Below are 15,235 nucleotides of genomic sequence, written 5' to 3'. Positions count from 1 at the left end.
TAGACTCCATTGCACCCTAGCCTAGACTACATTGCACCCTTCCCCTAGACTCTATTGCTCCCTCCCCCTAGACTCCATTGCACCCTAGCCTAGGCTACATTGCTTCCTCCCCAGACTCCATTGAATCCTCCCCCTAGACTCCATTGCACCCTAGCCTAGACTACATTGCACCCTTCCCCTAGACTCCATTGCTCCCTCCCCCTAGACTCCATTGCTCCCTCCCCCCAGACCCCATTGCTCCCTCCCCCCAAACTCCATTGCACCCCCATAGACTCCATTGCTCCCTCCCCCCAGACTCCATTGCTCCCCCAGAATCCAATGCTTCCTCCTTCTTGCTCCACAGACTCCATTGCCCCCTCCCAACAAGATAAATACCCCCTCCCTGCTCCCAGTATCTTAATCCCTCTTGTCCTCTAGACTCCACAACTCCCTTCCCCTAGACATCACCCATCCGGATCCCTCCCTCCATATTCCATACTTTCCTTCTCCCAAACTCTCTCTCCTCCGTTAGATGTGAGTTGCAATGCTTGAGGCTAAGCCTACTACTTTTTTTTAATAATCCCCCTCCAAAAAACTACACCCCAGGTCCATTCTGTTTGCTGTCATGTGTCATGGTGGAGTCCCTTGTATGTCTACTGGGAGCTAGATTGACAACAGGGTTCAGGGAATAGAGAAGGGTGGCCAGACAGACAATGACAATGGCAATGAAAGTAAAGATATCAACAGGAATGCCGAAGATGTACCAGCACAAAACTGCCGTAAACATGAGCTCTAACGCACTCGCAAAAGTCTTGAGTATAGAGTTGAGACTCTTGAGGAAGAGACTGGTGATGATGCCTATGGCAGTCTGGTTGAGGGTTACTAGGACGACCGTTGGCTGAAGTATGGAGTTGATACTCTCGGTGGTGAAAGCTGACCCCAGGTCACCAGTGTAGGCCAGCACACACATGTTGCACATGATGGAGTCCAGGTACATGAAGACATTCTGCATCATGAGTGGCACGTGACTGGTCTTCTCTCCCTTCAACAGGAACTCGGTATACACGCCAGCAAAACATGAGCAGAACACCTGGAACAAGAGTTCGGAGACCTCATATCTCCATGAACTATTCTGATTGTGCAAATGACTTCCACATTTACATAATCTATGCTTATACATCATGTACACCTTCAACTACCTTACACAAGTCATAATATTGACAGTCCGATAATTTACCACTTAGATGAATTATGGTGCTTTTGCATTAATTATGCAAAGTAATAATTTATTTGCATAATTGGTATCTGTTAATGTTACACATGTCATAAACTATTATGTTACATGTATTTGAGTCCTATAATGGAAAACACTGCAAATATAGATTTTCCTCATCAAGTTTGCAAATTAAGTTCCAATTAGCATTATGTGCACTTCATGTACATACTAAATATAATAATAATCTATCCAAGGGTTCTTGAGTTCTGCTGACTACAATATCTGGAAACACAAACAAACACACAGGCAGACAGACAGACACACACACACACAGACACACCCAAAACTATATTTCCATTTGTCATGGTCAGGAGATGAAAAGTAGAACCATATATTTCACCAGCTTTGGTGAAACTAATTGACCTAAAGATTATACTAATCTCAGACCACGGCTTCCAACTTGTATCGATCCCTCATCTACCACATTCACCAGACCTTACATCCCCAACTTCCACTTGTTTCAAAACATGAAAAAGCCTATGTCTGAACTTTCAAAAATTTTCAGTGGCCCTTATCAGCACTGACAAGTATTTCAAGCACTGACTCATGATATACAATATCGTATACTGTAAATGCAAAAATGTTCCTGGGGATTTGATTTTGTGGTAGGGAGAAAATGGAGTGTTTGCAGTGGTTTTGAGTTTGTGTTTGAAACAATAATTGTGCTACAGTCACACAATGGAACTGCTTTTTGTGGTGGTTTTAAGTTCACGGTAAAGAGTTCACTACGAAAACCGCCAACATTAAACCACTGCAAACATTTCTGCATTTACAGTATTGGATGTGTACATAATACATGACGTACTAATTCAATTTGACAAGTTCTGCACTTGCAACTTGTATACTTGCATGTAGGACTTGTTACAGTAACTGCTACTACTACAGCCAGAGCTGAACAAACATTTTATCTATATCTAATTCTTAATCACTGACATTTATAATTTTATATGGGAGAGTTGTTACCTGGAGAAGGATGTGTAACAGGTTGGCATTCAGGTGTAGACTCAGAGACTGGCCGCCAAAGGACACCACGTCTCTCATGTGGGTGTCGTGCTTGATCTGTTTAACTACACAGCCAATAGTCAGCAGAAGTAGTGACAACCACTGCAGTCTACTCAGTGTCTTCTTGAACAGAACCTACAAGGAAAAAAAAAAATTACAGTACATGAGTTGATTTAAAGTTGAATGGGGAGAATACAGCACAAGCCACCTTGGTTTCTTCATCTGAAACTTTTTTTTTACCTCCGTTTACGTACTCAGGTATTGTTTTTGAGGTGTCTGTCTGTTATGAATTTGCCACGGCATTGCAGCACAGGTGCAATGTTTGTATACTACTCGACAGACACATTTGAATCAAGGAAAAGGAGGATATGTTATTCCTTCTTAAACATACATAATACGCTCCTCAAATAACTATCATCAAACGCTTGTTGAAATCGGAGGCCTACTACAGAAACTCGTTTTTCCCTAACATCTATGGCTTAATGTGCATTTCGTTTACCCATGTCTATGTTTGTATGTCCTTTGGTGTTTATGTTAAGCTTCTAACTTTTTTAAATGTATAACGTTTCTATGTTTTTTTATATACCAGAAATAAAGAATAAATGATGAATGTACTTGTCTGTTTGTGGGCTTGAATAAAGTTCTAAACGGGAACTATATGGCTACAGCGTCTTTTCTGAAGATGTGGCGTGAGTGTGTACAGTTGCCTTGAGGTAAGTCCTTACTATTTACCTAGTACTTGTCTGTGTTTTTGCAGTTGTATACTAGACCCAATATGTCCACAGAGATTTTTACAAGGTCTTTCTGAATGTGTTTCCAAACCAGGTTGCACAAGGCTGTAGATACAAAGTGTAACTTATGATAAAAGGAAGAAATGTTCCAACTGACCTGAAAGACAATCCCGGTGGTGACAACCCTGAACTGCAGCAGTAGGTAGTAGGTGGTCGGGTCATACACGGCTAGGTTCACAAACTGGAGGTTGTTGTACAGACAGTACAGCGATGCCGGCACCAAGTACAGGAGTAACACTGGGGAGGTACAACAGTCACGAATGAAAACAAGCTATCTGCCACCACAAAATCAAGACCGTAGCACGTCCAGGTCAAAAGATACAAAAAATGGAAGTACATGTACCAAGAATTTGCTGCAGTACCAAGGTCACAAACCAGGGGGCCCAAATCCTTTACCTTTGTCTTCCCAACACCTACTCACATACCAAACGTCATCACAATACACCAAGAGCTTCTTAAGTCAAGCTAACTACAAAAGTCCGAAAACACAGACACACAGACAACCACACACACGGACAGACAGCCAGACAGACAGACACACATACACACATACACACCCAAAACTATACTAGTACTCCAATTTTCATGGAGATAAAAATCGTTCTTTTGTATTATGTATTTTGGCCTGTTTGTGTGTGTGTTTGTGTTGCCGGATATTTGTGGTCAACAAAACAGTAGGAACGGCTGGATGGATTGTGATCAAATTTGGTGTGTGGGTATGTCTTGGGAAGATGAAGGTCAAGGTCAAGTTTGGTACTGCAGCAGAACATCTGATTTTTGTATTTTTTTGGTGGACATGCTATGGTCTTGACTTTTTGGTGCAGATAGATTTTGATGTAAGGATGTGGGTGTAGGTTTGGGCCTACCAGCAGTTTGTTTAACATGAAAGCTTGAATGAGGATGGTGAAAGTTACACTGTCTATAGCCAAACCATGGTCTAACAAGAAAAATTGCAATATTTCCCTTACCTTTCTTGTCCTTAGCAGTAACTTTTAGCAGTTCTTGAAATGAGTTGCTGTCAAAAAAGGAAAAACATAGAGTTAGACAAGTGAAGGGGACATCATGAAAAGATAATTCAGTTATCATTATTGTAAATGATAATAAACAAGCCTCCCAATGATATGCCATGTATAATACAATACAATTAATAAGGTGACAATGGAGATGTCGTAAACATTTTTGATACGTTAACATGTGATGGAATTGGAGGGACTGTTTTTGATAACATTTAAAACCTGACCTAGAACGTTTTATGGACTTTAACTATTGGATTACAGCCTAGGACTGTCTGTTTTTGGACCTGTATATAATGTCATTTTGTTCAATTTTCATTTCATACTTGTTATAATTCATTTAATTGTCATTGAAATATTCTCATGTATGTTAATTTCCTCTTATATGTGTTCAGTTGATTTATTTTCTGTGACATTGTAGAATACATCATTCTGTGTTTCATGTTTGTTATCTCCATGAATGGAGATATTGTTTTTGGCGTGTTTGTGTTTGTGTGTGTGTTTGTGTGTGTTTATCTCCATGAAAAAATGGAGATATTGTTTTTGGCGTGTTTGTGTGTGTGTGTGTGTGTTTGTGTTTGTGTTTCCGGACTATTGAAGTCAGCATAACTCAAGAACCTCTTGATGGATTACGATGATATTTGGTATGTGGGCGGGTGTTGTGAAGCCGAAATTCAAGGTCGATTTTGGGCCCCCTGGTATGCGACCTTGGTACTGCAGCAGAACTTCCGTTTTTGTATCTTTTGACCTGGACGTGCTGTGGTCTTGATTTTTGGGTGGCAGATAGCTTGTGATGTAATAAAGAAGTGGTGTAGGTTTGGGCCCCCTAGCAGCTTGCTCTGGAACTGCAGTGGCGTTATTGGAAAAATCTTCTAAGGAGAATAACTGAACGAAGGGACGACGGATTTCCGTGATATTTAGTATGCAGGTAGCTTAGACAGAGATGTACACAATGATGTGCAAATTATGCTAATCAACACTTAATTTGCATAACTAATGAGGAAAACCTATATTTGCAGTGTTTTCCATTATAAGACTCAAATACATGAACATATGTAGTGTATGGCAAGTGGAGCACCAGCAGATACCAATTATGCAAATAAATTCCTAATTTGCATAATCAATGCAAAAGTGCCAGAATTCATCCATTAGTGGAAAATGATAGGACTGACAATATTGCATCATGTCTAAGTTAGATAAAGGTGTTTATGACCAAACATATATTATGTAAATGTGTAAGTCATTTGTATAAACAGAATTATAATATAGTTCATGGAGATATGAGGTCGCGGAACTCTTGTTGTGTTTGTGTTTCCGGACTCTTGTATTCAACATAACTCAAGAACCTCTGGATGGATTACAATGATATTTGGTATGTGGGCGGGTGCTGTGAAGCCAAAATTCAAGGTCGATTTTGGGCCCCCTGGTATGTGACCTTGGTACTGCAGCAGAACTTCAATTTTTGTATCTTTTGACCTGGACGTGCTATGGTCTTGATTTTTTGGTGGCAGATAGCTTGTGATGTAATTAAGAAATGGTGTAGGTTTGGGCCCCCTACCAGCTTGCTCTGGAACTGCAGGGGCATTATTGTGAAAATCTTCTAAGGAGAATAATTGAACAAAGGAACAACGGATTTCCATGATATTTTTTTATCTCATGTGTTTCTGGGCCTCCTTGGAAATCAGCTTATGGCTGAAGGGGCCACCCGGATGTTTAAGGATTAAATGTATAAACAAACAAGAGTTCTACGACCTCATACCTTCGTCAAATGATTTTGACTTTTATGACTGACGTATTAGGAGTGTTTTTTATCAATCATCAATCATACCAGTTGACCCTCTTCACCCAAATAACATAAGTTGTCCAAACCTCCTTGTTATGACTATGAGCTTAACAAAGAAGGTTATGCTAACATTTATCATCAATTATGCAAAAAAGCTCCCTCCTTATTAGCATAATTTGATTCAATGGTGTTCACATTCACACAACTTCCTAATGCCACAAGTATGAAATTGCCGTCATTTACTAGTATGGAATTATAGTAGTTTCTCATTAATTATGCTAATTAGGCCCACATTTGCATATTTCCTATCTATCAACATTCCTCTCTTCCTTAGTTACAAATGTCACATATTTGAATAGTCATATCATGGAACACAGCAGATTTTTAAAATTGCCTCATTAATTATGCGAGTTAGAATTTGATTTGCATAATTATCATCCAATCATACAAAGCATCACGTAAGCTATCTACATACCAAAAATCATGACCATCCATCAAGACCATCTCGAGTTATAGTTTTTCTCATTAATCATGTCAATGAGGTTCTCATTTGCAAAGCTGATATCTATTAATATTTCTCTCTTCCTCAGTTACATATGTCACATGTTTAAGAGTCCTATCATGGAAATTGATGAATGTATAAACTTTCCTCATCAATTATGCAAATTAGATACTGATTTGCATAATAAGTATCTAATCATGTACATCAGCACTCAAGCTATGTACTTACAGAAATTTATGACCATCCACCAAGCCCTTCTTGAGTAATTCCCTTTCAAAGTCTGAAGCAAAACCTGCCCCTGCTATAGCCAACCCATAGGTCTGCTTGGAGACTACCTTACCATTATGCCTACAGCTGGCTCACAGCCAATTTGTGTAACTGACGTTTCCTGCCTTCAACATGACCCCTCATGACCTCCTTGCCCTATCCATGACGCCTTGGAAAAACACAGCCGACACGTACACATACTTCAGCATACAATGTAACACATTTTTACACTTTTCTCGTTAATTATGCAAAACACTTCGCCCAAAATCTAATCATCTTGAGATTTCCCACATACACACTGACACACCAACTACGACAACAAACCATCCAGGCGTTCTCGACTTATTCTGTTCACTAACAGACACACAGACAAGCATCATCGAATAACCTTCTCGACGAAACCATTCGTCGACGAAGGTAATAAATAACATGATAGATTGTATTACGTATCTTTCATGCTGTCATTTGTCAACTTGGAAAACCAGGATGTACTCACTCTTTAACATATAGTAGTGTGGCGACCATCAGTTTGAAGACCTCTGTGATCATCACCACAGTAACCGTATTGTAGGGATAGGTATTGTCTGCTTTCCGACTGGCAGTCACCAGGATTCCTGAATAAACATATTGTTATTGTTTATTGAGATTTACCACATTTGTGGAAGGATTGACATAACAGGTGATAACCACCTTTTGGTTGCTAATATGGTAAATAATAAGTGGAACTATGCTTTCTTGAAATCTCCAACAATTTTCATTTCAAAAATTTTAGGCATACTTTCCTTCTAAACTGAAAATGGAAGTGGCCAGTAACTTATAGAGCACTGTGCCAACATCGTCTTATTTCGTCATAAAAACAACAGTTTTGCACCTTATATATGTGACATATCTTAATGTCAGGAACGCCTTACTTCAAACGGTAACGGAAGTTACAGAATTTGGCAACAGGCATTGTAAACCACCTTGTACAGCGTACAAGAACAGCGACAGGAGCAATCTGACTTGATTTGTCGGAGGGCCTCGGTAGATGGATTCACCAGTTAACTGATGGTGACAACCACATGCACCTTTTCAAGATAGCATGAAAGTTCATCTGTGTTGGTAGAATTCATTATTAACGAGACCAAACTTTTCTTCCAACACTATAAAAGAAATTGGGACTTACCCCAAGTTTTCGGTTGACTCCATCAACCCTGTTCACGGAATGACCCGATCACGTGTCGCTGACGTCACGTTGCAGTAGTCAGGTCATTCCGTGAACAGGGTTGATGGAGTGATATAGTGTTGGAAGAAAAGTTTAGTCTCGTTAATAACCTTTTCAAGATGTCAACAGTCAGCCCAGACTGTAAGGTTTGATCTACTCACAGTGAGAAGGACCCCTAATCTTTTCGATAAGTGTGGTGGGTTCTTTAACATGCTCGAGGTGTGGCTCTCCTCAAACACGGGACCTCCATTTAACGTCCTATCCGAGGGACGTCCCTAACCGAAGCCGGGTACTCATTTTAACCTGAGTGATGTGAGGAGAGTCATATTAAGTGCCTTTCCCGAGGGCACAACTTCAACAGGACAAATCAGGGGACCCCGGATTCAAATCCAGGACCTCTGGTTTCTGGGCCAAACACCCTGCCACTGCGCCACCGTGACGCCACAGTGTGCATATTATCCACCTCAGGTCAGTACCACATAGAAATGGTCACAGATTACACAAAAGGTCTAGAAAACTTGCTGTTCAGTCGCTACCTTGTGCAAATCCATGCAATGTATATAGAGTTATACTACTAGGTTCAGTGTGATACCAGTTATAATTATCGTCCACCTTGGATCCTGTGAACATATTGAGGTGATCCGTACAATTGTATATAATGCAAAATCCAGTTTTAATGAGCAATCAAGAACCACAAGTATGATCCATATCCATGTTTCTTATCTATACAAAGTACTGTTACAGTAATGATAGTTTGCATCCAATGACATGGCAGAATGAACTACTGAAAGCCCTAACAACATCACCACCAAGCTTAACAGTATCACATATTTTCCATTTAATTCGACACTATTATAATATCTTTTGTCCTGTTTCTCTAAATTGCCCAAACGACTATTTTCCTTGCGGAATACGGTTACGTCGCCACAAACATATACATGCTGCCAGTTTCAACGCCACGGGCGGTCCTTTGCAATTGCAATATTTTTGTATCAACAGGATTAGAGAAGAAATAAAACATGTGGGGTCGTGTGGCGTAACGGCAGGATTTCCGACTCAGAACCAAGGGATTCCGGGTTCGAATCCCCTGCTGCCATCGATCTTGTGCCCTTGGGAAAAAAAGGCACTTAACACGATTTTCCCCACTCGACCCAAGTGTAAAAATCGGGTACATTATGTGTGTGGGTGACGACATCAGCAATAGCTGCCTGTGTCCCACGTGTATTGCATTGTTGCAATTCCAATAAATCCAAATCCAAATCCAAATGACTGTGTAGGATCAGTGATAAAGGTAAACAATAATATCGGTATGTAACAGAAAGAAATGCTAGATTGCTATCAATTGACTCTATTCAAAAAATTTTGTTAAATCTTTTATCATTGGTTTTTCAAATAAGAATAAGAAATGGACTCTTACTGGAAATCGTTTTGATTAATGGTGAACTTGCATTACAGCATTGGAAGGTGAAACACTGGTCCCCTACCACAATTCTTCATCATGAACATTGAAATAAATAAATGCTCACATTTCATTACACAGTACGAGAAGAAAAATTACAGACCACTCACTACTATGACAGAAAAACTAACTATTTTTTCCATGGGTTAGAGTCACTCACACTCACTATCCAGTTTATCATCAAAGTCTGTTGTTTCCTATTAAACAATTGTCTCTGATCACACATTGTTCGCATGTGTGCTGTTTTCCATAATTTGGACAATGATATTCCAAAAATTCATGATGATAAAACATCATTGATTCAACTGTGCTATGATTTAATGCATGTGTAACAGTTAAAGTTATAGTTCTGTGACTTTTGCCCTCGGGTTGCTAATTTGGTTACATGTATTGACAAGTGGTACTTTTGATTCTCTCTTGAATTCTCCAACAGTTTTCAATTCATGAATTTTAGGCACACTTTCTTTCTAAACTAAAAATGCAAGTGGCCAGATGAAGCAACTTAAAGGCACTCTGCACTGTGCTAACTATCCAGCTAGGAAGCCCTGCTTAGAGTCAGGTTAACTGAGGTAGGAGACAAAAGACTACTTTATGTTTGATATCAATGTAATATACTATACGCTAGGACGATACAACACTGAAGAAAAAACAGAGCCTGTATCTTACCATGGAGAACAAAGGCAGAGAAGTAAAAAATGAAGATGACCAAACTCTTCACATTGGGGAAGCAGAATCTCTCGCCGACAAGACATCCCAACGGCATGGTGACGTTTGATATAACTGTGAGAAAGGGGCCAGGTAAACCAACTCCTCTATTTACGGTTCACATCAAGTGGGCTTTAAATAATCAATGTCCACTATAAAGAAAACACAGTCACACACGTGCACTCATCTATAGGACACATGAATGAACCGAACCAACTGACGGTACAATTTGACAGTTTGCTCATTGTTTTAGTTATTTTTTTTGTCTGAACAAAAAATGGAGACAGAAATGGGAGAATTTTAAGAATTTACCAATGAAGAAGGAAAGTCTAAGTAATATTTCTTTAAGGATATTGGTATGTGTGGGGTAAACAATATGCAAATATATTGATCCAGTACTCCAGCCTTTGAGTCCAGGATGCAGAACTGAAGTGGACTTGAAGTGGCACGGATTAAAAAGGCAACACTTGCCACGGGGATTAAATGAATGTAGATTTTGTACATATGGGTAGGGGGCAGTTCAACAATAGCCTGCGGGGGTCCTTTTTTTTGTTCCAAATCCAAAGGCCAACATTTTTTCATTTTGAGGCTGCCAACTTCAACCTGTTGAAGATATTTGTTGCCTATATACCAAATGTAAAGAGGGTTTTGGACCATCACATTCCCCTACTCTTTTTCGAAAGGTGTGGTGGGTTCTTTAACGTGCGATGTATACTCTCCCCAAACACGGGACCTCCATTTAACGTTCTATCCGAGGGACGTCCCTGACCTTGGCCAGGTACTCATTTACACCGGAGTGAAGTGAGGAAGGTCGTGTTAAGTGCCTTTCCCAAGGTCGGTAACATGGTAGGATCGATCTCGGGACCACTTGGTTCAGAGCCGAATGCTCTGCTGTTGTGCCACACTGTTGGCATAGTAGCAACCTTTGCGATCCGAAGCTGACCAAAGCTAACAAGGCTTGACTTCAGGCTAATTCAATAAAGATTTCCCACCTCCCATCATCACGGTTAACATGATTTTGGGTTGAAAGGTTTGAAAATTAAATTGATTTGTTTGTTTTTTAATTCTTAAGGTTATCTATTGGATTTAACGTGCTCAAGGCACCTCCTTGAACACGGAAACCCCATTTTACGTCCCTTCCGAAAGACCCCTCCCTGGCTTAACTAAGGAATATCAGAATCTGACACGCTTTACGATTACTGCATCTCCCATTATAACAATAAGATTCTTGGTAGCCTAAAATCCAGCCGTGAGTGGTGTACCCACTGTTTAACCTCCACTCTGTCTTTACAAGGAGGAAAAATGGTGTAGGTATAGCATTCACGGCACAGATTTTATGCTATAGCTTCTTATTCTATAACTGCTGTAAATGCAGAAATGTTTGCGGTGGTTTTATGTTCACGGTTTTCACGGAGACTGTTTCACTGCGAACTTAAAACCAAGGCAAACATTTTTGTCCAATACTGTAAACAGTAGTAGTAATGTATGTGACTATAGCGGTGCTGCAAACTTTAAACAACCGCAAGTCCTCCATTTTTGCCTTAGCGTGAAATAAAAACCATGCGAACTTAAATGCAAATACAGTATCTTTACTCCTACCTTGATTGATAAATAATATCATGTAGGCTAAGAACACCGCTGCACTCCATCTTGTTGGAAAGAGCTTCCTGAGACGCCATCTTGTGAGGAACACCAGTAACCATCCTGCCATACTGCTAATGCTGCATCTTGTTTTGGTTTCCGGAAAAGGAGGCTGGTAGAGAGACAGACCTGAAACATATTCAAATTGATAATTAGAATGGTTTATTGGTCAGAAATTACCTGTGCAATGACAGCTAGTGCTGAATTGCTGCAGAGTTTACAATCACATAATACGCAACAGATACATATTTGCTCCACACTTGCACTTTGTGGAACTGTCGCAAGGGTCTGGGTGGCTGCCATTCGGCGCCAGCAGGTGACCTTAATATGACTTTCCCCAACCAAAGTCAGGTACCCATTCACACCAGGGTGGAGTGAGGAAAGTCGTGTGAAGTGCCTTTCCCAAGGGCACAACATCGGGGCATAGCAGTGGTTTCGAACCTGGGACCTCTCAGTTCTGGGCGAAAAACCCTACAGATTGCGCCACACGATGCCAAGATATGCTACATGTAGTCTCTCTTCAGTAGTTAAAAACAAGCCTTCAGTAAAAACATTCATTAGGTAAAAACAAGCATCTCAAAGGGGGAAAATACTGTAATCTACAAAAAAGGTGAAAAGTCAGCCAAGATATCAAAACTTCCAATTTTGTACAGGCCATTTCATAAGGCTACACCAGTTTCCTTTCTTGGTCGTTGGCTTCGCTTCTTCATTTTTCTTCTTCTGATTTCAACTAAGAAGAAAAGATATGATAGACTGAATTATCGCTTTACCAGTCAAGATGGTCACATTTTGACATCAACAGTTTAAGAAAGTCTTTGTCTAAATATATCTGATGGCAGTATAGAATGCCCCAAACAACTCTCCAAGTCCCAACTGAAGTCAGCGACTGGAAACTTATTGTAAATAATTACCCCCTAGGCCGTCAAAGGTTAAAAGACCGTGAGAAAGTTTTGTCACCTGACATCCCTTTCAAGGTCAATGATAGAACGACCGTTGATACATGGCCTCTGTCGGTCAATAGTCAAAGTATATGATACAAACTAGTAACAAAGTGTTGTGAGATTTGGAAAATGTAAACAGAGATGGCAACACAGATAGGACAAAACAGGATGTACCCTGGGGGCCAGAATAACGTTGGGCCGGTAGCCAATTTCTTAGGCGGCCCAAGGCAGTATGCTGGCCGATCTAAAATTATAAATAAGTGCTCTGGGGGATCGTTGAATAAATTCATCAGTCACGTTTACTTGACAGTTACGAGAACATTCTTCGAACAGTGACTAGAAAATGGTAGCGAAAATACGCACCTCCAAATTTTCGACGACTCCTGTCCGTGAACAAGACGGACAGGAGTCGTCGAAAATTTGGAGGTGCGTATTTTCGCTACCATTTTCTAGTCACTGTTCGAAGAATGCTCTGGGGGAGTAGTAACCCCAGGGCGTTTTTGTCCGCCCTCTAAGGACAGGTATCTTAGGGTAGGCATACTTTCGATGCTCGAGCATCATAATTATATTTTTACAGAAAAACGATCAATCAAAGGTTTGCCACAACACTCTGCTACCCTGGGATCAAAAGCGTGGGGCTTCAAAAAAATTGCACTGGCTCAATTAGGCAAGTAAAGGAGGGCATCCACTTGCCTAATTAGCAGTTTCACTTGCCTGGGGCAATGTACAACTCTGTCCCCCACTTGTCAGCTGTTTCTCTCACAAAACTAACCCCTGCAATTTGAAAAAGCCACTAGGGAACTCAAAGCTTAACTAGAATTACTGTACTCCTTTTTAGAGGCTACCAACTTCAACTTAATGCTGAAGATTCTGTAGCCTATATCAGCATAAGTGTGTATCGAACTCTCTCTGTCCCAAGAGCTTCTAAAGTTGTAAGTTAAGTTATGGTCAAGGACTCAAGGGGATTTAACTTTGCAGTAGGATTTCGTATGTAGGCTGACACCCTCAGGCCGAGGGGCTACAATTCCGCCAAGGAAAGTAGAATGGAAACTGAAATCATTTCGGTGAAAAGCGGTTTATTGCTGCTTTCCGATGTACATCTCGGTATCGTCTGTTGTCCGTTTATTTTGAGTAGAAACCATAGTAAAATGTAAATTTTGTAACTGAAAATTAAGATTTTTTTTACAACTTTTTTATCGAAGCTGGTTGCCAAAAAACAGTTTTCCTGGGGTAACAGTCTAGTTACCGGTATGTTTACGCTATTGATTATGAAATAGTAGCTGTGTAAAAGGGTAATATCGTCTTATAAATTAGATAACATACAATGCGTAATACTGAATGAACTTGGCTCTTGAGTTCTAGCCTGAGTATTAAGTGTTAAGATCCAACAGATAAACCTGTGCGTGACGTCTCCTGCTCTGATAATGATTTTAGTAAACAAACTGTCCGTGCCAATGCCATGCATATGTGTGTATTGAGCGTGACTGTCCCGGATCCCAGTCTGTATATACAGCCGTGCAATAGCACTTGTCAGGGGTTTACCAAGTGATGCTACAAAATGCTTCTTGGGCTGTAATACTGTACAACGTAAATTTGTTTAAGCAGACAGACAGACAGACAGACAGACCCAAAAACATTATGAGCCTTCTAGGCGCAAGTAAAAACAGAATGTTAAACCGTATCAGTGCTTGTGACATTAAGCCTACCATGCCCACTACTAGCACCAAACTAGGCACAGCCTCATTACTCAAAAAGGTACCTTAGCTGGCTGAACTTCAAGGTGAATATTCAAGGTGAATATTAAAACACTCGCGGTGTCAAAATTTTGCGGTGGAAAGATCAGCACAAAAATAAAACCACCACAAACATTTCCAAATTTACAGTAATCTACCAATCATCATCGCAGCATGATCAGAACACAGGATATCAAAAACGAAAGCCGCTAGGTGGACCATTATCGAACTTGACCTTCGTTTTCACAAAACCCTAGTTTAGTACCGTGGTTACCTATCAAAAATCATCAAGATCCATCCACAACTTCTCTTGTTGTGGTGGAAACATATACAGAAATCCACAAAATAAACGGCACCCAATAATGAACCAAATGTGCTGGAAAATTATGTTGCTATAACAATATGTAGTCATGGCACCCAGTGTGAACACTTTTAAGGAGAGATTGGACTGTCATATGAAACAGCACCAAATAAAGTAATGTACGACTACAGAGCTCTGGACCATCCCCAGAAACCAGAGATGACAGTGAGATGAATAGAAGAGCGGCCTAAACTGGAACAGGAGTTCCTAACTGGCTGAATCAACTCTCACTCAAACTCTACTCTAATAATTTTTACGTTCCTTACTTTTGGACGAGGCCTGTGTTCTGCTGCGGACCCATTTTCACAGGATGTTCTAGCTCACCGAATCTTTGTGCTATCCTTTACCCATTGTCTGCACAGCCAGTTATCAATGCAGAACTGTGATGTTGATATCGACGACGATACAATAAACCATAATTTGGCCTTTGACCAGCTCTGCTTTCTTTTCAGTTCAAGGGTCAGGGGTCAAATTAGATTATACCATTGCAAAAATAGGATGTGGTTTTAATATAACGTCAGTATTATAACTTTAACAACTCAGACTCAGAGTAATAAAGATACAATGAACTAATTTAA

At 40.3% G+C, this 15,235-nt stretch overlaps 1 protein-coding gene across 2 annotated transcripts; it reads right to left on the bottom strand.

Annotated features, from left to right (window-relative positions):
- Positions 1 to 366: 366 nt before the first annotated feature.
- LOC136432354 (UDP-galactose transporter senju-like) lies at positions 367 to 15,076 on the bottom strand. 2 transcript variants are annotated; one of them, XM_066423553.1, is made up of 7 exons: positions 14,924 to 15,076; positions 11,581 to 11,751; positions 7,110 to 7,227; positions 4,017 to 4,063; positions 3,146 to 3,285; positions 2,219 to 2,392; positions 369 to 1,069 (listed from the first exon to the last, which is right to left on the bottom strand). In XM_066423553.1, the coding sequence occupies exons 2-7, from the start codon at positions 11,690 to 11,692 to the stop codon at positions 575 to 577; spliced, it is 1,086 nt and encodes a 361-aa protein (XP_066279650.1). In that variant the 5' UTR covers positions 11,693 to 11,751; positions 14,924 to 15,076; the 3' UTR covers positions 369 to 574. The 2 variants fall into 2 exon arrangements, with proteins under 2 accessions (XP_066279651.1, XP_066279650.1); XM_066423554.1 differs by lacking the exons at positions 11,581 to 11,751; positions 14,924 to 15,076 and adding an exon at positions 9,943 to 10,097 and having other exon boundaries at positions 367 to 1,069.
- Between the last annotated feature and the right edge of the window lie 159 nt (positions 15,077 to 15,235).

Source organism: Branchiostoma lanceolatum, chromosome 4, assembly GCF_035083965.1.
Source record: "Branchiostoma lanceolatum isolate klBraLanc5 chromosome 4, klBraLanc5.hap2, whole genome shotgun sequence".
In the NCBI taxonomy this organism is placed as follows: Eukaryota; Metazoa; Chordata; class Leptocardii; order Amphioxiformes; family Branchiostomatidae; genus Branchiostoma; species Branchiostoma lanceolatum.
The sequence above is the reverse complement of the archived record's forward strand: the minus strand, read 5'-3'. Positions and strand labels throughout refer to the sequence as shown.

Excerpts from the sequence above, each read along its gene's own strand:
- LOC136432354 (XM_066423553.1), bottom strand. The coding sequence starts at position 11,692 with ATGGCAGGATGGTTACTGGTGTTCCTCACAAGATGGCGTCTCAGGAAG. Across the intron at positions 2,393-3,145 it reads CCACCGGGATTGTCTTTCAG|GTTCTGTTCAAGAAGACACT; the intron begins GTCAGTTGGAAC and ends TTTTCCTTGTAG. Across the intron at positions 1,070-2,218 it reads TGTTACACATCCTTCTCCAG|GTGTTCTGCTCATGTTTTGC; the intron begins GTAACAACTCTC and ends CTCTTGTTCCAG.